Source organism: Equus caballus, chromosome 9 (genome assembly GCF_041296265.1).
Source record: "Equus caballus isolate H_3958 breed thoroughbred chromosome 9, TB-T2T, whole genome shotgun sequence".
Classification (NCBI taxonomy): Eukaryota; Metazoa; Chordata; class Mammalia; order Perissodactyla; family Equidae; genus Equus; species Equus caballus.
Genome location: NC_091692.1, coordinates 35,920,094 through 35,943,900, shown reverse-complemented (window position 1 = coordinate 35,943,900; position 23,807 = coordinate 35,920,094). Strand labels below are relative to the sequence as shown.

At 38.3% G+C, this 23,807-nt stretch overlaps 1 protein-coding gene across 6 annotated transcripts in view; it reads left to right on the top strand.

The window, feature by feature from the left end:
• Positions 1-438: 438 nt before the first annotated feature.
• Positions 439-23,807, top strand: part of UBE2V2 (ubiquitin conjugating enzyme E2 V2) — a 50,096-nt gene continuing 26,727 nt past the window's right edge. The window contains exon 1 of one of the 6 annotated variants that reach the window (XM_070221210.1): positions 439-496. Coding sequence is in view for 1 of the 6 variants with exons in the window: in NM_001301162.1 (NP_001288091.1) it covers positions 481-496 (16 nt within the window). In the remaining 5 variants the exon portion in view is untranslated. 6 annotated transcript variants of the gene reach the window in all.

Sequence of the window (23,807 nt, the reverse complement as noted above, 5' to 3'; positions counted from 1 at the left end):
TTTATTTAATTCAATATATTAAAACATTGTCATTTCCGTACTTAACCAATATAAGATATTCTTAATAAGATGTTTTATACACGTATACAAGGGTACGAAGAGTTTGAAAACCAGTGCATGTTGTCCCTCACTGCATGCCAGCTGCCTTGGAGATCCCAGTCCCACTGCACATGCCTTTTAAAATATATTTTGATTTTTTTCTCTACATTATGGTGAGTGACTCAACTTTGTCTCCCAAGCCTCCCAATGAACTTTTTCTTCAACGTTTTATTGTGAATTAATTGCGCAGTCTCAGGAAGCCACCCAAACACCATCGATTCCCCACGTACTCCAAAACGACGCCGTCGCGTGCCTCAGGCCGGGGCGGAGTCCACGATGACTCGGGCTGGGAAGCCGTGGGGTGGGCGGGGCGACACACTTCCGGAAGTGACGCGTGACGTCGCCGTGCGTGCAAGCGGCTGCGTCGGGCTGCAGGAGAAGATGGCGGTCTCCACAGGTCGGTTCCCGGCACAGGCTGCCTGCTTTCCCACCGTGACCCGCCTCTGCCTGTCCGCCTGTTGCTAGCAGCCGGGCAGTGGCCGTGTGGGAGAAGCCGGAGTGCGACTTCTCGGACGCCGGGCTGCCCGGGGAGCGAAGCCGGGAGCAGGGAGGGTCCGGGAGGGACCGGTATCGAGGGCCCGGGGCGGCCGTCGGGGGCGGTGGGTCGTGCTGGCGCGTTGATCGCGCGCCTGCGGCCTGAGGGCGGGGTGGCTCGGCGCAGCGCACAGGCGGGGGCCGGCCGGTGCGGGTCCGGTCACTGTGCGGAAGGCGGTGCGGGAGGAGGGAGAGGAGGCCTCAAGTGGGTGATATCAATCTTTTGCGCGCGGGGGGTTTGGGGTAAAGGGTGTCCTGGATCGAGGGGTTCCCGTTCCTCTGAACTTGCCTTGACATGAGTGGTCTTAGTAATAACGGAGAGGTGAACGTTCTTATTGATAGGTGGTGTCTTTTAAGTAAAAAACTGCAGTGCAAATAGAAGCACAGAGCAAGATGAAAGCTAATTGAAGAAAAAGTGATTTCTTAGATAAGCTGTTCAACTCCTCTCTTGTACTGAATACGATGTTTTATGAGCACAGACTTTGAAATTGAGTATTAACGCTGAGGTTTTGGAAATTTGACCATTTAAAAAATGTTAAATTAAAAATGCTAAGTTTTAAATATGTTAATATGTATGATCTTTCATTTTCCTAGTCATTATTAAAACCAAATCATAGAACGGTGTGGTTTAGTATTTCATGCCACCATTGCATAATAAAATGAATTTTCAAATCTATATCTGCTAAAATGGAAGGCTTCGGTGTATGTTGTGATTGGGACTTTTAAAGTGATACTACAGAATATATTCTACGTAAAATTTAATGAAAAATTGTCTTTTAAATCTCATCTTTATTATGTACAGGTCTTATAGAAAAGATCTTTAACCGTTTTAGCGTTGGGGAAATATTTCAGTATACTTGAGCTCGGAGCTAACTAGTAAAGCAAGGATTACTTAAAAAGTGACATTTTGGTGTTATAACTTTAATTACTGTATTTGCTGTTTGAAATCGAATGTTTGTGAATGGGCACATACCTTTTTAAGAGTAGTGCTTAGTACCTATAGGTTATTGAAAATTTGGTAATAAAATGGTGTATTTTAATTTCATAGTTTTCATTTTGTGGATTGCGTTATTTATTTAAACACAAAAAGAAAAGACCAAAAATTAGGTGATATTATGGCAGATACTTTTTGTTAACCACGTTTAGTCACTTTTGAAGTCGAATGTAAATTATAAAGAAGTTGCCGATAGATTAGCATATTGATTGTACATTGGAAACCTGTACTTTTTAGTTTATATTTCAGCATTCTGTTAGATTTTCGCCCTGTTTTTAGATTTATGAAATTTGAAATGTTAGCATAATTAAAAAATATATTTTAGGCATTTGAGTTTTCGTAAACCACTGAAATTCATTTAGAAACTGTTGTTAAAAACTTGCCATCGTGAATTTCTTAATTCATTTCTCCATTTCCTGTGCTTTACATTATTGACAGTATTGTTGAACTGGGAGGGAGATGAGTGCAGAAGCAGCTTTGGATTGTGTTTTGAAACTATTTTTAAATTCTGCTTTCTCATAGCTATACTTTTGTGTTGTTTGCTTCTTGGTATTATTGGAGGGAAATAGTACCTGTATATTTGTGAAATAAATGTGATATAGTTTGAAATTTAAAATTAGATGAATTAGATGGATTTAATGTACATGTTTTTTATTTAAGCCGAAATAATCTTGGTAAAAATAGTTGATAGGCCAAAAAGAAAAAACACCTGAGAGATATTTTTTGGTCTTTATTAAGCATTATATTTTAACATTTATTATCTATGTCATATGCTTTTACCCTTTTTCTTACCAGAAGAAAAATTGGGGGGAAAAAGTTTTAATTAGACTGAGATCTTCACGTTGAAACATACTTTGCCATACCATTTAGTCCTCTTATTTTGCAGATGAGAAAACTGAGGCCTAAAGAAATATAGGATTTTATGTAGTTGGTTAGTAATAGAGTCAAGATTAGAATCTAGGTTGTTTTACTCTCTGTCGAGTGTTCTTTCCGTTATGTGGAACTGTGAATTTGGAATATTCCTCAAATCATGAATCTTACTCCCTGTCCGGCTTGAGAGTGGCTTTTACACTTTTCTTCCTAGCAGAATCCTTGTTTCAGGGTCTTGGATGGAAGTAAGACTGTGGTGGAGACTTTACTGGCTAGGTTATCTTTTTCCAACAGGCAGAGTCATCGCTGGCATCAAGAGGGTTTCATAGGACATAGCTTAATAAACACTACTCTAGGGAATAGAAATTTATTAGTACAGTTAGTAGCTGTGATTCAAAAATTTAATTATATCCCAGCACTAATAAAAGAAGTAGTGTTAGATAAAAAAGTATGTACAGTACTTTTTTAAAAATTTAAAATTTTTAGTTTTAGATTTACAGAAAAGTTGTGCAAATAGTACAGAGAATTCCCATGTACCTTATATTCAGTTTCCCCTGTTGTTAGCATCTTGTATTAGTATGGTACATTTGTCAAAATTAATGAACCAATATTAACACATTAGTTATTGACTAAAGTCCATGCTATACGTATTTTGGTTTCCTTAGTTTTTGTCTGATGTCCATTTTTTGTCCCAGGATCCCATTCAGGATACATTGTAATGTGAAACATTTTAAAATTTCTTATCACTTAAGTTATACTAGTGTTACATTGGGCCTGAAGTCTCTGAATGCAGATGATTGTAAAATGTCTTTAAGCAATGAGAGGCTCAGAGAAAATGGAATATTTTTTCTTTGACAGTAGGTCTATGTAAGCCATATGGGTGGAAAACAAAGCCAAAATAAAACCTAATTGCTCTCCTCAGAACTGGGCAGCATTGTGTATATTGGAGTAAGAACTGGATTAGCAGTGTTTTAAGTCCCCTGCTGCCCCTGTTAAGATTACTGTGCCATGCTAGGCATGCCACTGGATCTCTTAAACATCATTTTCCCCATGCCTTCTATGAAAAGGTTGGACAACATGATTTTGTTTGTTTTCCCCATCTTTAAGATGAAGATACCTGGATATGGGTAGAACTTGGGGGTAGTATTAGAAGAGATTTGCATGCGTAAATCGTAGCATAGAACCTGGGAACTAAACAATAGAAGAGCTGAGCTGTAGTGGTCTATTTTCCTCTTGAGACTTTAATAACTGGCCTGGTAGATTATTCTATGTCATTTAGGAACCTGGATGTTCTTGATAGATGTTTTCTCTTGATAATGATTAAATAACACAACCTTACTATACAGGCAATACTCCGTTTGCACAGTAGTACGGCTTGGTAAAAATGACCATGCAACCTGAGACTATTCCAAAGCAGTCTTGGTGAGAAAAATTCGATTTATTCTGAGACTTTTGAAAATGTTTGCTAAAACATTAAAAACTCTTCCTGTGGTTACAAGTTTATGGGAAAATGAAAAAAATAGTAAAATTAGTGTTTGTTTAGTACACTCTAATTTAAACAGAGAGAGATTAAGAATTAGTGTTTTATTTCTTTGTAACGAACTTGTCAAGGGTACTTTGAACAGTGCTTGCCTTTTTCTTCTCATTGTACTTATGATGTTGAGCAAGCATCTTTTCTGTGCTTTGGTGAATTGTCATGCTCTTAAATATGGATCAGCTTCCAATATTTTATCCTTTGTGCTTTCAATGTTAGGAAGTATCTCTTGAGAGTTTCTTTATTGTGAAGTTTTTCACTTCCCCTGGGAATTGTCATCCTTTTCTGATGACCATGTTCTTCATTTACATCCGTAAGCTCACCTTCACAAAGTTCTTCTGGCTGCTCATCTAGTGTCTCTCCAATGTTCCTGTGGTCAGGTATTCTATAGCTATTTACATTTGATTCAGATTTCACTTCAAGTGTTACCAGTTTTTTTTCTTTGCTGCACTTTCATTTAGTTTTTGTTTGCTGCATTTTCATCTTTGTTAGCTATTTTCCTTTTTTGTCTATTTTTATAGAATGTCATCTGGTAGACATGTGATTTGTCTACCTTGTCACCACTGATAGACAAGGAGGCAACACTGCTACATGCTTTGCTATCTATATGTGAACTGAGTGACAGATGTGCAGTGACCCGTCATCAGCAGTCTTTGAGAGATGTGAAGTGTTTGGCCATAGATGAGGATGCTCATCTGTTATTTACATAGTGATTTGTGGGCTGAAGAGCTAGTAGCAAAGTTTGTACTTTATGCAATTACTCATGGTTAATCCACTGTGGAGACTGAAGTTTGAACCGTGTGTTGGGGGAATGGTGTTAATTAACTAAATTGTGGTAATTGAAAATCATGCATATGGAAAGCAAAGATTGCACATATGTGGAAACATCCACTTAGCAATTATTTGGGGAGTTGTTTGACACAAATTTCAAAGTGGCTATGAAGCATGTAGACTAGAATAAATGGAATAAAATTCAGCGTTCCAAAGTAGTTGGTTTTTTTAAAGAGCTGATGTATTTATAAGTAAATCTTTGAGATAATCCTGTAAGATGGGACTTCAGGACTGGGTTTGGGAGTGATTTATTCTTGTTTACAAAGTCTTGACTGATTTGTATAAGAGCAGGTGGTATTTTCAGTTTTAAATTGGAGCTCAGTAAAGTTTTAAACCACAGAAGGAGAGAAATCCTTATGGCTTTGTATAGGTCTTTACATATGTTGAAATAGTATTTCTAATGGAAAGTACATTATGGATCATCTAGGCTCTAGACCAAGTTCATTTTATAGATAAGCAATGGAAATCTAGATATATAATAACTTTCACAGGATTATTTAGTTAAATGTTGAGTCCAGAGCTGGTTTCTTGTTTACAGGTGTTTTGATGTTGCTCTGTATCACACTGTATCTGTAAACCTTTTGGTTGCTTTCATTTTGTGGGACCCAGTAATGTTATTTCATAAATAAATGCCATTAAGGATCAAGACAACAGATGATAGAGTCTAACGGCATTGTAAGTAAAACTGCAAGTTCTTTTGAGGAGTAAATGACTGTTGAAAAGAATAACAGATTTAGGAAAACTGATTTTAGTGAGTAAGTACTGTTACATATTTATATAAATCTTTTTTTGTGAGCACAAATTTGGTATTGCAGGCAAATATATACCTAGTAATTGTTTGCCTTAGTGATTCTTATAAATCTGAGATTCTCCCTCTGAACTTATTTTGGGGAGGGGAGGTTATTGGGAATGCTCTGAGAGGTTTATAGAAACTCATCTCTATCAGAAGTAGGAATCACAACCTAATGAGTTATCTTACACATTTCTAGTATTGCTCATAAAGTGGCCTTTAGGATATTTAATGCTCATCTTCCCCTCCCCCCATTCTTGCTTTTACCTTACTTCCTCAAATAGGATCCTCTGGACAAGACTTTGTTTATCAGGTAGGAAGAACTGGGTTCCAAGATTTGTAGGACTGGGAAAACTGGGCAACAGCCACATAACCTGGGTTCCTTATTCTCTCCAGGGGTTTTGAAATGGTCTCAAATCCAGGGTCCTGTGAAAAAAGGCCAGTCTTCTCCATGAAATCCTTGACTACATCTTTGAGTGATGAGTCATAAGAAAGCTGAAGCTTCCGGGAGATGGAGCTGTAATTAATATTGAGTATGGTTTCAGGGAGTTGTTCTTTTCTACTTTATTTTTTTTAACACCTTTATTGAATATAATTCACATAGCATGCAATTCACCTGTTGAAAATGTTCAATTCAGTGATTTTTGGTATATTTACAGATGAGTGCAACCATTACCACAGTCATTTGAGAAATTTTTTTTTTTTGGTAAGGAAGATTGGCCGTGAGCTAACATCTCTTGCCAGTTCTTCCTCTTTTTGCTTGAGGAAGATTGTCCCTGAGCTAACATCTGTGCCAGTCTTCCTCTGTTTTGTATGTGGGACCCCATCACAGCATGGCTTGATGAGCCTGGGATCCAAACCTGTGAGGGCCACTGAAGCGAAGTGTGCTAACTTAACCACAACGCCACTAGGTCAGCCCTAGAACATTTTTTTTTTTGTTCCTTCTCCCCAAAGCCCCCCAGTACATAATTATGTATATTCTAGTTGTAGGTCCTTCTAGTTCTGCTGTTCGGGATGCTGCCTCAGCATGGTTTGATGAACGGTGCTAGGACCATGCCCCGGATCTGAACCAGTGAAACCCTGGGCCGCCAAAGCTGAGTGCACGAACTTAAGCACTAGGCCACAGGGCCTAGTGGAACATTTCCCCCACCGGAACATTTTTTTCACCTCAAAAAGAAAACCCTGCACCCTTCAGCTCTCAATACCCTGTGACCCCCATTCTTTCCTCCCAGCCCCTGGCAATCACTAAACAATCTACTTTCTGTCTCTGTAGATTGTTCATTCTGGACTTTCATATGGATGGAATCATATAATATGTGGTCTTTTGTGTCTGACCTCTTTCACTTAGTATAATATTTTCAAGGTCCATTGATATTGTAGCATATATTAGTGCATGTATTCAGCTTTTAATAGCTGGATACTATTTCACTGTTTATATATATTACATTTTATTTGTCCTTTCATCTGTTGATTTAGATTGTTTTTGCCTTTTGGCTGTTATGAATAATGTGGCTATAAACATGTATGTGCAAGTTCTGTGTGGACCTGTTTTCATTTCTTTGGGGTATATACTTAGGAGTGGAATTGCCGGGTTGTATGATAACTCGATGTTTACTGTTTGAGGAGCTGCCATACTATTTTCCAAAGGCAAGTTTTATATTGCCACCAGCAATATATGAAATTTCCAGTTTCTCCACATCATCACAAACACTACTGCCTGACTTTTTTTTTTTATTACTTGAAGTTTTTTTTTTATTGAGTTCATAATAGTTTACATCATTGTGAAACTTAAGTTGTACATTGTTTCTTGGCCATCACCACTTAAGTGCTGCCCTTCATCCCCTGTGCCAACCCCACACACCCCTGCCCCGGTAGCACTGAACCGTTTTCTTCTTAAAGATTGGTACCTGAGCTAACGTCTGTTGCAATCTTCTTTGTTTTTTCTCCTCCTCTCCAACTGCCCCTCTCCCGCCCCCCAGTATGTAATTGTATATTCTACTTGTGAGTGCCTCTGGTTGTGCTATGTGAAACGCTGCCTCAATGTGGGCTAATGAACGGTGCCATGTCCATGCCCAGGCTCAGAACCGGTGAAGCCCTGGGCTGCCGAAGCAGAGCGCATGAACTCAACAGCTTGGCCATGGGAATGGCCCTTGAATTGTTTTCTTAGTCCATGTGTTTGTTGATATTCCACATGAGTGAAAACCAGTGGCGTTTGTTGTTCTCAGTCTGGCTTGTTTATCCAAGGTGCTGGAGCTGGCACTGGGCTGATGGGGCAAGGAATGCTTTCCTCTCTGTTCTCCTGGGTTTTCTCGCTCTGCTCTCACCATCTGCTCTTCTGGGGTGTTGGCTTGGTGAGGTCACCCCCTGTGATAACTTTCACCCTGGATGAGGGCTTCCCTCTAGGCTGTGAGGGTCCTTGGGGGTCTTTGATGTACCTACGAATGGGCATTCAGCCCCCCTTCCTTCCCTCTCGAAGGCAGCCTGTGGTCCCAGATGGCAGTCTTTTGGGAGTGGAGTGAAGTTTTCTTTTACCCCATTCCACCTCCTTTGAGGGGGGCTCCAGCCTCTTCACCCTCCGACATATGGCTGCGTGGGTCTCTCAGTGGGTCTCTCTTTGTGTTGTGTTTGGATGTCCACTGTTGGAGTGTGAATGGCTTTTTGATTGTATGGAGGAGAAGAGAGATTACCAGGAGAGCTTACTCTGCCATGATGCTGACATCACTCTCCACTACTGCTGTTTTGATTCTAGTCATCCTAGTGGAAGTGACATGGTGTTTTCATTGTGGTTTTGATTTGCATTTCCCTGATTACTCATGATGTTGAGCATGTTTTTATGTGCTTATTGGCCATTTGTGCTCTTCTTTGAAGAAATGTCTATTCAGTTCCCTTGCCTACTTTTTAATTGGGTTATTTTTCTTTTCATTGCTGAGTTGTAAGTGTTCTTTATATGTTCTTTAAACCAGTCCCTCATCGGCTATGTGGTTTGTAAGTATTTTCTCCCATTCCGTAGGTTGTCTTTTCACTTTCTTGATGGTATCCTTTGAAACTGAAAAGTTTACAATTTTTTTAAAGTCCAGTTTATCATTTTTTTTCTACTTTATTAATACAGTGTGGCTTTTGGTATGTACTTCATTGTTTAGCTGGTTCTTTGTTTTAAAAACGTCATGTTGACGTAACTTCTGATTGATAATCTGGTTATGATTATTTTACATGATTGTTATCTGACAGTGGGCTAGGAATCTAAGCTCCGCATTGCCAGGTGTGAGGTTTAACTTTACATTACAAAAAGTTATATAGCTAGATATCAAGCATACTCCAAGCACTTTGTAAGTACTGAGATATCAAGCATACTCCAAGCACTTTGTAAGTACTGTAACTAATTATGTCGTAGATTTTTTAGTCTAACGCTTAGAATGTTACTGAAAAGTACAAACTGTGCATGGCTTGGTGTACTGTTTGTTAGTCATGCTAGTGTCACCTGCTACCTAAATTATCAGTTGTGGTTTACTAAACAGTATTGATGTAAGTGGTTATTTCCTGAGAGGAAATACTTAAGTTATTGAGATTTTCAATTTTCTGAAGTGTTTAAGCTTACAAGCAACGTTTGGAGTGATATTTATGTATTTTGCTTAATACGGTTTTCTCACTGTGCAAGCTAACTGCAGCTTCCTGGACTCCCAGGAGAACAGTTATGATCATTTAGGTGGTTTCTATCAGAAGAAGACCTCACTGCCTCTAGATTGTATGCCGTTCCTAATTTTACTTAGAAAGTCATACTAGAGAGGAACCAGAATGTATTGTAGTTTACCTAACTTTCTTCCACTCCCTAGTTTAGTTTATTCTTAGGCACGTATCCCTTCATAGTTCTGAAATAAACATTGTTAGCTGCTTTTCTGGAGAATCTTAAGTAACTTCTGTGTTCTCCCCTGGTTTGTCTATCTCATTGAGATATGTATAGTTTATTGGAGCAAATCTTCTGCAACAACTTACTGCATTGTATTTGAATGTATTTGCTTACACTGTTGTCTTTTACTGTCATTGGGGTGTAAGACCTTGGGGAAAGGATTCTGTCTTTGTGTTCACCAATGCCTGCTACACCAATGCCTGCTACAGGGCTGGTCCATAAAATTAGAAAGAGAGATTGAAAGTAAGCATCTGCCATAAATCCAGTAAGTTTTTATTGAGTGCCTCTTGTGTTGTCATTGTTTTCTTATGGTACAGTTTCTATGTAAGTGATTTAATAATACATGAGAAAATAAGTAGTGAGAAAATAAATGGGCTCAAGTAAAATCTAGCTTTTGCCCTTTTTATATAATAACATTTTACTCATAAATTTTTTTAGTGTACTTTTCTGAAGTGAAACAGTACTAAGAGAATGTTGTTCAAATGCATTCACTAAATAAACACATTAAGCTACTTACTTTCTCCTTATCCAGCTGAGTTTGTATACAGCACATAGACTTCTGAATGAATTATTCATATAGTTGCAGAATTTTGGGGAAGTGGCTAGGGGCAAATTGGTTTTGGTTGTAAGCTAAAGAGTACCAGTAGCATGATTCATGTTGTCCCGTACATAATGCATCCCCCACACCACTGCAAGTCCTCTAATCCGCAGGTTTTTTTCTGTCTGTGTTTGAAGATATAGTACAGGTGCTTCAGATGTACAACGTTTGATTTGATTTTGTTTTTTCAGGAATGTTTTACCATATTTCATCAGTTCTGAGACGCTTATTATTATTATTTTTTTTGGTCAGGGAGATTGGCCCTAAGCTAAGATCTGTGCCAGTCTTCCTCTATTTTGTATGTGGGATGCCACCACAGCATGGTTTGGTGAGTGATGTATATGTCCGTACCTAGGATCCAAACCTATGAACCTTGGGCCACCAAAGTGGAGTGCACAAACTCAACCACTATGCCACTGGGCCAGTCCTTAAGACACATTTTAATATCTGAAATTGGTATATCTCATATTAATTGGTGGTGTGTTTTAATTTCTTAAAATAATAGTCTATCATATAGTTACACTGTCTTAGATTTGATGAAAGACGATGTTTAAAAATCTATTAAAGGGACTGGCCCAGTTGCGTAGTGGTTAAGCTTGTGTACTCTGCTTTGGTGGCCTGGGTTTCACAAGTTCCGATCCCATGATGTGGTGGCATCCCACATAAAAAAAGGAGGAAGATTGGCACAGATATTAGCTCAAGTACAATTTTCCCCTCCCCCACACAAAAATCTATTAAAAAACACTCAGTGGAGTGAGTCTATACCAGATTTTAAAATACTGGATTCTACAATCATGTTAACACATGTTCTCATTTATTAGTTGAATATTAAGCAATTGTTATTACACTTAAATGTATTCCAGTGAAATAATTTTTAATCTCATGCAATTTCTTGAAATCTTTATTTGTGGCAAAAGTTAAAATTGCTGTACCAAGTAAACCTTCGTTTCAGCAAAAGAATATTCTGTTTTTTTCTGTGAGTTATATATAATTTTTAGTATTAAGTCAACGTTTGTATAAATTCATACTATTTGATGGATATAATTCAATTCTAAAGTTTTTTTAAAATGTAAATTATATGCCTTGAAGGCAACAATTGTGTATTCTTAACATTTTTGACATCATTCTTGATGATAGTATTTATAGTGGAGTTCTAATGGCTATTTTTGAATTAACCAGTGGGGTTTATGGGCCCAATTAGGATTATGGAACAGGGTTGATTGTGAGTGAAGAACTGTGATAGAGCTTAATGATTCAGGCCAGTTTGTTCATTTACTGAGTGAGTGTTCAGAGCTAATAGTGTGACAGGCCCATCCAACTAGGAATTCCACTGAAAGTGCCTGGAAGGGAGCAAGTGCATATAGTCCAGAATAGAGGGCAGTAAAGTGATCTTACAGAATGACTTCATTTACTTTTGGGAAGACTTTTCTTTTGTTATATTCTAAAACATTCTGTTATTAATAACATTATAAGGTAAAAAGGCCCAGGGAGTTTAAAGCATCAATTGTAGCTTATTTTTGGGTTCATCGTGATGTACGTTTGGAAACATTTGATGATTATGATCAATGTGTGTGTGTTGTTATTAGTTCTGTTTTCTCATTTATACAGTTAATATAATTCATATACTTTAAAATTTTACATGATGTTTTAAATACCTGACCTAGTTTACCTGAGTGTGTGCCACTTGGCCTCTATAAGGTTTGCCCTGCTGAGCATTTTTGTCCTGATTACTTTTCCACCTGCCCTTCTCCCATTCAGTCATCTATTGCTATGAAACAAATCACCTCAAAACTTAGTGGTTACAAACAGTGATTATTCTTTCTCACCTTTTGGGGGTTAATGGTGGTTGTGCTGGTCTCACTTCACGTGATGATGGCTGGGCCTGTTGCCCAGGTGCCTTGATTCTTTCCACGTGGCTACTCTGGGTGCCCTATTTGGACTTGTTCACTTCCTGTTAGTGTCAGGGTGGTCAGACTTCTTACTTGGTGGTTGGCTTCTAAGAGAACTAAACAGAAACTACAGCCTTTGAAAAGGCTGTAGTCTACCACATTCTATGAAAACAAGTGGGCCAGCCCAGATTCAAGGGGAGGGGAGATAGTACCCATCTCTTGAGAGGAGTTGGGGGCGTGTGCCTAGGGGGAGGCGAAGAATTGCCCCCATCTGGGTTTGGAGGCTGTCTGCATCCCTTGTGTTTTGTTCTTCAGGGTGCATTTCACAAAGTGAAGTTTTAAGTCAAAGCATATGAATATTTAAAAATTGTTATATTTTGTCAGATTACCTTGTCAGTAAGGTGTAATTGATTTCCAGTGATTGTATAATGATGTATAATTATAGATAATTTTTCCACAGTTCAACCAATATTTTGTTTAGCATGTTTTTGATTTTATTTTTTGATGGGTGTATGATAATCTCATAATTCTTTTAGCTTGTATATTTTTCTTGCTTTCTTGTTAGATTATCAGTTGTATTTTGTATCTATCAATGAAACATAATTATTCATTACTACTTGTTATATATATGTATATATCCATTTACTACTTGTTCAGTGGAACTGGCTATTGATATTGATAGGGATTTAATAGTTTAAAAATCAACTTGAAAATTGTATACCTTATATTTATCATTTTTTCCCTTTGATTTTTTTCTTTTTTGACTTCTTAGGGTAGCATCATGTCTGGTGTTCTTAGACAGTCCTCCAAATGAAATGAAGGAAGGTTAAATGGGGAGGAAAACTAGACTTCACATCTCAATGGGAGGAATGGCAAAGAATTGCTGGCTGTCTTTAATTTGCCACAAAAATATAATGATTGTGGGCTGTTTTGATTGAGAGTTAATAAATAAAAGAATCGTGAATCTTTAGAAAGTAAAACAATATAATTTACACAGCACTAAAACTGCATTTAATTTTGATTCAAAAGGCATTTCAGGCATCATATAGATTGTTTTGGTTTGAAATTAATCTATGGTTGCTTGCTTTCATGGAGTTCAGGAGTCCTAAATTCGGAAGGAGCTTCAGACATAATGTGGTTCAGCAAGGATTCTGAACCAGAGGATAGAGATGGGTCAGAGAAGAGACAATAGGATTTCTTATTATTGCCTCTTCTTCTTTCTCTGCAGTCCGGTGGACTCCCTCCTATAGTAGGCTTTTATGTGTTGGTCATTGAGATATGTTGGGGTGGACAAAAGGTCATACATCACTGGTGGTTAGTCCCACATTTCACGTTGAAATATGCAAAGTGTAAAAAGAAAACACTGTTTCCCCAGAGTCATCTGGCTAGTTTTGTGGTAGAGCAAAACTACTACTTTATGAAAATTTCGTTTTGTCTTTTTTCATTTTACCACTTCTCGTATTCCAATTGATTTCCGTGTCTTGCTCACCTGTGAATCTGTAAGCTCCATGAGAACTGGGACTGTGACTATCAGTGCTAGATCCCATTGGCTTAGCACAGTTCCTCCCTCGTAGTCGATATTTGATTTTGGTTAATTGGAAATAAATAAAACTACAGAATTACAACAATAAAGTGAACCACAATTTTCTTAATTGAGGCACTTTACTTCCCTGATTGGTTTTTCATTACAACTGATGTTGCTCTCACCCTTTTTCCTTCCAATCCATGAAGTTTATGCTTAAAACCCCTTCCTGGATCCTCATTGCTGCAGGTAAAGTCTGAATTTGCAAGCACATCTGTCCTTGTCCTCTGCTGAGCCTGTCCTTCCAGCAATTTCTGGGTCTTTGCTCGTTGATACTCAACTGCTATCCTCCTTTGCCTACAATTCTCCCTCTCTTTTTTTTTGGTAATGTCTCTCCTTTTTTATTTTAAATGAAAGATTTTAAACAGTAGAAAAATGCATGAATACACGTGTACCCACCCCCAGCTCTCTCAAATTCTAATAAATCATCTTTTTTTTTTTTTTCTGTTTTATCTCCCCAAACCCCTCCTGTACACAGTTGTATATCTTAGTTGCAGGTCCTTCTAGTTGTGGGATATGTAATAAATTATTCTTGTTTCATGTTTTTTGAAGAAATAAAGCATTACCAGTACCCTTCCAAGTACTAGACTCCTGCTGTTACCACACAAAGGGGCATGATCTGCTCGTCATGACACAAAAGCCAATTGTCAAGAAGCAAGATGGTGGCAGAGAAAAGGCATTTTATTACAGCTTGCTAGCAAGAGAGAAGATGGCTGACTGATGTCCAAAAGAAGTATCTTAAGAGGGGCACAGAATCTTGAAGCAGTTACATAGGCCAGTGGGTTACAGGGGAGGGGGTTAGGAATGTTGACTGTCTAATGTTGCAGACTGTGAGTGGCCACACCAAATAGACTCTCTGTCGGGGGTCATCACATTCCTAAGGAACTCAGAAGAACAAAGTTAGCATCTTATTGCAGCTGGGAGGTACCTGCATAAGCAGGCGACATAAAATCTACAGAGCAGTTAGATCTCCTGGAGGGAGCATATCCAGCTGAGTGGGTTAGTCAGAAGTCAAAGTTACAGTATGGTTTCTTTCCTACAATATGGCTTCCCTTATCTCTTCCTTGCGTTGAGCTGGCGTCACTTCCTCTTTGCCCAGAGGTGATTACTATCCTGATTTTGGAGTATATTCCGCAAACATCTTTGTACTTTTGTTACATATGTGTGTACTAGTGAACACTATAAAGCTCTGTTAATATCTGGCTTTTTTGGGGTTTATTTTTTCTTTTAAATTTTAATAAAATTTACATAACATAAAATTTACCTACTGTCTTTAACTCAGTAGCTCAGTAATGTTAAGTATATTCACATGGTGGTGTAACCAATTTCTAGAACTTCTTCAACTTCCAAAACTGAAACTACACACTCATTAAGCAGTATGTTTGAAAAATTTTAGCCTTGATTGTTACCTGTAATTCTGTTCTTTGATTTTAATTGCAACAGTATTATGTCATTGATTATACCATGTTATGCTTAGATTATTTCTAAATTTTCACTATTAGAAACAATGCTTAGTGAGAATCTTGTTCCTGCCTTCCTGTGAGCACTTGCATGAGTTTCTCTAGCTCTATGCCTGGATCTCCTTAAATATTACCAGTTCCTCACCACAGTAGTTGTACCAGTTTGTTCTAATTTCAGCAGTGAATGAGCTTCCATTCTGTATGTCTTCATCAAATCAAGTATTGTCCAACTTAATATTTGTCAATCTGGTAGATAGTCATTATGGTTTTAGTTTGTTTCCCTGATTACCGCTGAGGTTGAGTGTCTTTTTATGTTTATTGTTCGTTCCTGTTCATCTTCTGTCAACTTCCTTATTTGTAATTGTCTTTTCCTTGTTGATTTATAGGGTGAATTCTTTCTATATTTTGGATGCTAATTCTTTCTATATTTTGCCTATGTTACTCATATCTTCTTTCAGTCTGTGGCTCCTCATCTTTTCATTTGTCTTTTTTGAACTGTTTTTTTATTTTAGTCAAGTTTATCAGTCATTTGGTTTGTGCTTTTTTTGTTGTTTTAAGAAATCCTTTCTTATATCTCAAGATCATAAGGATATCTTGTATTTTCTTGAAGTCTTTTGCCCTTCACGTTTAGCCATTTAATGTGCCTGGAATTCGTTTTTATGTATACTGTGAGATAGGGATCTGATTTTATTTTTCCATGTGAATAAACTATCTTAACACCATTAACTAAACAGTCCATTCTTTTCCTATCTTTTTCTTTTGAATTAATTTCAGATTTACAGAAAAATTACATAAACAGTAAAAAGAATTCCCGTATACCGTCATCTGTATTTATTGTGTTCATATTTAAAGTTTTTGCTTGTGCTTGTGTCAGTGCTCTTTCTTTCCCCCTTCCCCTCCCTCCACACATAGTTTTCTTTTCTGAACCATTTGAAATAAGTCACAGGCATAGGCCTCTTCACTCCTAAATACTTCAGTGTGTAGTTACTGAGAACCATAGCATCCTTTTACATTACAACAATATAATTATCAAAATCAGGAAATTAATTGATACAGAACTTTTATTGTAGGCCTTCTTCGAATTCTGCCAATGTTCACACTGATGTCTTTTAAGGGAATATAATTTTTTTTCTGGTACATGATCCAAGATTGCATTTGGTTGTCATGTCTCTGTGGTCTCCTTTAATCTGGATTCCTGCTGACATTTTTCTTTTGAGGAAGATTAGCCCTGAGCTAACTACTGCCCATCTTCCTCTTTTTGCTGAGGAAGACTGGCCCTGAGCCAACATCCATGCCCATCTTCCTCCACCACAGCATGGCTTTTGCCAAGCAGTGCCATGTCTGCACCCGGGATCCGAACTGGCGAATCCTGGGCTGCCGAGAAGCGGAACGTGCGAACTAAACCACTGCGCCACTGAGCTGGCCCCCCTGCTGACTTTTAATGCTGCCTTTATTGTATATTCTGTTTACGTATATGCATGTATCCATGTTTGGACTTTTCTTTTTCATTAGTCTCTGTGTCAATTCCTGCACTAATTTCACATTAACTTGATTAATTTTCTTGGCTCATGAGAAAGTCTTAATAGCTAGGGAAAGTATCCCCTCTGTTTTCTTTTTCTTTTAAAATTTTCTCCAGACTCTTGCTCCTTAGGTTTTCCATAAGAGTATTAGCACTCTTCATCAGGTTCCAGGAACAGAGCTGTTGGAATTTCAGTTTACTTGAAAGAATCTGTAGATTAATTTCAGGAGAACTTATGTCTTTATAATGAGTTTCTCATGGAGGCAGATTGCTCTGCTTATTCAGTTTTTTTAAGTTCTTTGCTTGTGTTTTGCAATTTTCTTTGCAGACATCTTAAGTGATTTCGCTTACTCTTTACCTGATGTCTGTTCTTTATGATGCACTTGGAGAGTTTCTTCTTCAAGGAGACCTTCCTTGTCCCTTCTTTTGGGGTTAGTTGTCCTTTCTTGATGCTCCCATTGGATTTGTCACATTGTATTGTGCTGTCTTTATAATTGTCTTTCTCTCATAGGTTGTAAACTTCTTGAGGGCAAACAAAGGTTTTAGTTCTCCTCGTATCAAGTGCCTAGCATTAATTCCGTTACTGGTCAGGTGTTTTTGAGTGAAGGAATGAATTAATATAAAATTGAATGGGGGCCAGCCCCATGGCCAAGTGGTTAATAAGTTCATGTGCTCCGTTTCAATGGCCCAGAGTTTGACCACTTTGGATCCTGGGTGTGGACAGGCACCGCTCATCAAGCCATGCTGAGGCGGCATCCCATGTAGCACAACCAGAGGCACTCACAACTAGAATATACAACTATGTTTGTCTGTGTGGGGTGTCTTTGGGGAGAAGAAGGAAAAAAAAAAAAGATTGGCAACAGTTGTGAGCTCAGGTGCCAATCTTTAAAAAAAAAAAATTGAATGGATGACAAAATATAGATCTCTCAGTACTTTGCTGCCTAATATGTGTTTCTCTACATGGTGTTATTTTCATAGTTTTTTTTGTCTCATCAAGGAAGATAAGAATATTGAAATAAGACCAAACAAATATTTAGTCTTAAATTTATGAAAAATTTGAAAATATTACAGAGAGCTTTATAAATGCTTCTATTAATATGTGGTTTTAAGCATGCAAAACCAGAAGGTAAGCTCCTGTTTCTTGGACTTAAATTTTAAAACTTTCTTTATGGTGTTTTTGTTTATATAGAAAATTTCAACGAGTATTTTTTGAAAAATATATATTTTAAGTTGTACACATTCTGTAGTCTCACTACTTCTTTTTTATTTTCTGGATTTTGAGATGTGGTATACGGTAACAGAAAAGCGCGTTGTACCCATGTTGGGAAATTGGAATTTTAGTTTTCACTCAGCCACTACCTTGCCATGATCTTGAGTGAGTTACTTCATGTCTTTGGTCTTTGTAAAATGCGCATATATCTGCCCATAGTACCTTAAAAGATTTTTCTTGTATTCAGGTAGATGGCTGTATGAAAAATATGATAGTTGTGTTATTTCCCTAGGTAGGAATATTTTGCTTTGAGCATACCCAGTATGGGATATATGGAAAGTTTTCTTTGTAAAAGAGTTCAGAACAGGATTTATTTTCTCAGAGTTGCTTCCACAGTTGGTCATGATGTGTTTGTTCCTCATTCCCATCGGATTTTGAGATTGGGGACAATTTAGCAGGAACTAGGGAAGTGGGTGCCATCTTAGACTAGTGGGTTCCATGCTGACGCAGTAGAGAATAATGGCTAAGAGCTTGGGCTTTGAAACCCAAGTTTCAACCCTGACTCCCCCTCACTTTTCATGTTGTCAGATTGAACTTCATGAAATTACTGTTTCTTTTGGTTAAAAAGATGCCTGAATATCAGCAGTTTTATTCACAAGGTTCAGACATTTAAGCCTTAATTTTCTTACCTAGTAAAATGATGATGTTAATAACAACTTACAAGGTGAGAGTTAATGAAATACTTCTGCCTGTAAAGCTTTTAGCAAATGTCTGTTACATAGGAGATGCTCAGTAAATCAAGTCATTTTTAACCAAGTCAGCTTGTAAGGGATTTGAGGGGAACTCAGAATTCCCAGAGTAGGGTAGGAACCAGAGAACTAAAATTACAGGTGGAACTTTTCATGAGTTCCATCTTAACAATGTGTCCACTCAGGTTTGAAGAGTAGCAGAAACGCATGTGCCTAAGAGAGCTCTGCAGGAGACAGGTAAGCAGCCTGGCCACCCCATAAGCTAGGTGAGAATCCTGGAAGGTCCAGTTATTCCATGGCACACATGCCTCAGACATTCTCTTCTTCAACTCCGCAGACACTCTGGGAGTGGGATGAGGGGAAAGGGATCCGTAGCTCACCTCGGTGCTCATGAGGAAAGTAGGGTTGGAAAGCAAATAGGACATAAAAAATTTATTCCATTCCTACAGGTGTTTTCCTTTCATTTTTGAGTAGGTGATGATTCACCTGGTCAAATAGTGTGAAAGGGTGTACAATGAAGTCTCCCTAACCCTGCCCCCAGCAAGGCTAATATTATTCATTGGGGCGTTTTAAAATGGTAATGGATTATGTTTGACGTAGAAATATATTCATAAATGGAGAAAAATGGAAATTACAAAATTATAAGTCATGATCTCATTTTGGGAAAAAACAGAAACCATATATTATTATGTGTAGAAAATAATCTGAAAGGAAATACACTAAAATGTAAACAATAATTATTTCTGAATTTTGGTGGGGTTTATGTCTCAGACTGTTTACCATCAGCTGGAACTGGAATCCACACTGCCCTCATCAAAACTATACTACCTCTCATCTTTTTTTTGTTTTGTTTTGTAGTGTTATTTCAGAACTTGCCTAATTTAGATGATTAGTTGTAAACTGGTATTTGCTCTGCTATTGTTTCTCATTTGTTTCTGTGGATAGATTGCCAGATTTATTACAGTTCAAGGTCTTAATTATGGCTTTTCCCCAGGAACTTGAAAAAGGTAAAAATTTATGAGTTAAAATTGGGAAATCCTTGTTTCTAATAAACACAGTATGGCTAAGACTCATTCTGGTATTTCTTTGGCACTGTTTATGCCTTTATTTTTGGTGTCAAGGGAAATAGAGGTAAGTGATTAGGAATCTGATATCCTTCACATTGAAAACTGGAAGATATTTTCTAGAGTGTTTGCATTCAGAGTTTTGCTTATGAATATTATTATTTTTGCTCTTAGCTGTTTTGAGTAGAGAGAGGTTCATTATAATGTAGTAAAGAGGAGACTAGTGAGAACCCTGGAGACTTGGGTTTTTGACTTGGTTTGGCAACTAACTAGTAGTTGAATGACTTTTAGGATTGTCATCCAACTTTTCCTGGTGATAATTTTCTTTCTTTTAAAGTATTAGGTTTTGGACTGGATAATCACTTGTAAGACTAGTTTCTTGGTGATAAACTCCTTTAGTTTTTGCTTGTCTGGGAAGCTCGTTATCTCTCCTTCCTTTCTGAATGATAACCTTGCTGGGTAGAGTATTCTTGGCTGTAGGTGTTTTCCTTTCAGCAATTTAAATATATTGTGTCACTCCCTTCCAGGCTGTAAGGTTTCTGCTGAGAAGTCAGCTGATAGCCTTATGGGATTTCTTTTGTATGTCACTTACTGCCTTTCTCTGGCGGCTTTTAGGATTCTCTCTTTATCTTTAATTCTTGAAATATTAATTATAATGTGTCTTGGTGTGGGTCTCTTTGGATTTATCTTATTTGGTGCTCTCTTTGCTTTCTCATACCTGGATGTCTGTTTCTTTCCTTAGGTTAGGAAAATCTTCGGCTGTTATTTCTTCAAATAGATTCTCTGCTCCTTTGTCTCTCTCTCCTCCTTCTGGAACACTTATAATACAAATGTTAATGCGCTCGATGTTGTCCCAGAGGTTCTTTAGACTGTCCTCATTCTTTTTAATTCTTTTTTCTTTTGTCTGTTCAGCTTGGGTGATTTCCTCTAGTCTTGCATTCTGCTTGCTGATCCATTCTTCTGTATCATCTACTTTGCTATTGAGTCCCTCTGGTGAATTTTTTGTTTCCATTTTGTATTCTTCTTTCTGGATTGTTGCTTTTTTATATTTTTCAATTCTTTTTAATGTCCTCACTGAGTTCCTCCGTTCTTCTCCCGAGAACAGTGAGCATCTTTATGACTGTATGTTTGAAATCTTTGTCAGGTAGATTATTTCTGTTTCGTTTAGTTCTTTTTCTAGGGTTTTGTGTTGTTCTCTTACTTGGGGTATATTCTTTTGCCTCCTCATCTTGCCTTTTTCTCTGTGCTTATATCTGTGTATTAGGTGAGTCAGCTATGTCTCCTGATCTTGGAGAGATGGCCTTATGCCTTTGAGGCCCAGCAGTGTGCTTCCCTCTTGTCACCAGTTCCAGATGTTCCAGGGGTGTCCCCTGTGTGTGCTACATATGACCTTCTGTTATGGCAAGGTTGCTCTTGCTGCGGGTACCCAGGGAGGCTAGGCTGTCTCCCTGGCTGGCTGGTTGTAATGCTCAGCTGTGTGTGGCTGCTCTGGACCCTTCAGTCACTCTCTTTGGCATGGGGAGCCCCAGCACAGTTGGCTGCAAGGTGTAATAGCACATTCCTGCTACAGTTTTTCTGTTAAGTGAGTAGCCCCCCAGTGTTGCTGGTTGCTAGGCTCAGGGGCCTACAATTGCTGTAGGCCCCCAGCCTGCAAGGTTGTTGTCAGGTCTCTCAGGATTGCAGCTGAGTGGGGCTGGCCCCAGGCATGGGATCACATAATTGTTTCAGCATTGGAAGGTGGGGCTGATCCCACATGTGGCTGTTTGAGAAGCACAAGTCTTCTGCAACTGACAAACCCCCCTGCCCACAGGACCACACACAGCATCAACAAGTCCTTCTCTGTGAAACAGACCCAGTTACCCCCCTGCAGAGGCCCCACATATTCCATCATTGCCCCACACACGCAACCTGCTCCTTGCGCACACCCTGCCCCTCAGAGGTGGACCCACTCACTTGGCTGCAGAGGATCCAGGAACCCAGCCTTTGCAGACCCACCTGTTGCCCGAGGGCTTGCTGTTTGGTGGGGCCGGTCCCTGGGGCAGGCTGCCTGCCCTGGCTGAGCTTGATTAAATTAGTGGTCTGATGTGTCAGGCAGACTCTGGGCTAACAGGCTGGTGGAAGAACTCCAGTAGCATCTGCCAGTGTCTGTGTCAGCATGTCTGTACTAGGTCACAATAATGGCTGCTGCCAATGTCTCAATTTCTAATGGCAATTTCTATTTTTAACACTTTGAGAAATTGCCACACTGTTTTCCATAGTGGCTGCACTAAGTTTGCATTCCCACCAGCAGCGCATGAAGGTTCCCTGTTTTCCACATCCTCTCCAACATTTGTAGTTTTTTGTCTTGGTAGAATAGCTGTTCTGACTGGCGTAAGGTGATATCTCATTGTACTTTTGATTTGTAATTCACTAATAATCAGTGATGTTGAACATCGTTTCATATGTCTGTTGGCCCTCTGTGTATCTTCTTTGGAAAAATGTCTGTTCGTATCCTCGGCTCATGTTTTGATTGTGTTGTTTGTGTTTTTGTTGTTGAGTTCTGTGAGTTCTTTATATATTTTCGGTATCAACCCCTTGTTGGATAAAGGATTTGCAAATGTTTTCTCCCAGTTGGTGGGTGGTCTTTTTGTTTTGTTCTCAGTTTCCTTTGCCTTACAGAATCTCTTTAATCTGATCTAGTCCTGTTTGTTTGTATTTTCGTTTGTTTCCCGCTCTGAGTAGACATGGTATTCAAAAAGATGCTTTTAAGACTGATGTCAAAGAGTCTACTGCCTATAATTCCTTCTAGGAGTCTTACTTTCAAGTCTTTAATCCATTTTGAGTCAGTTTTTGTATATGGTGGAAGATAATGGTCTGCATTAATTCTTTGGCACGTGGCTGTCCAGTTTTCCCAACACCATTGTTTTGAATTTTATTGAAGAGACTTTCCTTTGTCCATTGTGTGTTCTTGGCTCCTTTGTTGAAGATTAGCTGTCCGTAGATGTGTGGTTTTATTTCTGAGCTTTCAGTTCCGTTCCATTGATCTGTGTGTCTGTTTTTTTACCAGTACCATGCTGATTTGATTACTATAGCTTTGTAGTCTATTTTGGAGTCAGGGATTGTGATGCCTTCGGCTTCGTTCGTTTTCCTCAGGATTGCTTTGGCTATTTGGGGTCTTTTGTTGTGCCATATAAATTTTAGGATTCTCTCTTCTCTTTCCATGAAGAATGTCATTGGGATTCTGATTGGGATAGCATTGAATCTGTAGATTGCTTTAGGTAGTATAGCCTTTTTAACTATTCTTCCAATCCATGAGCATGGAATATCTTTCCATTCCTTTATATCTTCTTCAGTTTCTTTCAATAATGTCTTATAGTTTTCAGTGTATAGGTCTTTCACCTCTTTGATTAAGTTTATTGCTAGATATTTTATTCTTTTTGTTGTGATTTTAAATAGGATTATATTCTTGATTTCTCTTTCTGCGAGTTTGTTGTTAGAGTATAGAAATGCAACTGGTTTTTGTAAGTTGATTTTGTACCCTGCAGCTTTGTTCTAGTTGTTCATTATTTCTAATAGTTTTCTGATGAGTTTTTAGGATTTTATATGTATATACAATCACGTCATTTGCAGACGGCAAGAGTTTTACTTACTTTCCAATTTGGATTCCTTTTCTTTCTTTTTCATGCCTAATTGCTCTGGCCAAAACCTCCAGTACTATGTTGAGTAGGAGTGGCAAGAGTGGGCTTCCTTATCTTATTCCTGTTCTTAGAGGCGTGGCGTTCAGTATTTCACTGTGAGTATGTTTGCTGTGGGTTTGTCATATTTGGCCTTCATTATGTTGAGCTACTTTCCTTCTATACCCATATTATTGAGATTTTTTATAGTAAATGGATGTAGGATCTTGTCAGATGCTTTCTCTGCATCAATTGAGATGATCATGTGATTCTCATTCCTCATTTTGTTAATATTGTGTATCATGTTGATTGATTTGTGGATGTTGAACCACCCCTGCGTCCCTGGAATAAATCCCACTTCATTATGGTGTATGATCCTCTTAATTTATTGCTGTACTTGGTGTGCCAATATTTTCTTGAGGATTTTTTGCATCTGTGTTCATCAGCAATATTTGCCTTTAATTTTCCTTTCTTTGTATTGTCCTTGTCTGGTTTTGGTGTCAGGGTAATGTTGACCTCTTAGAATG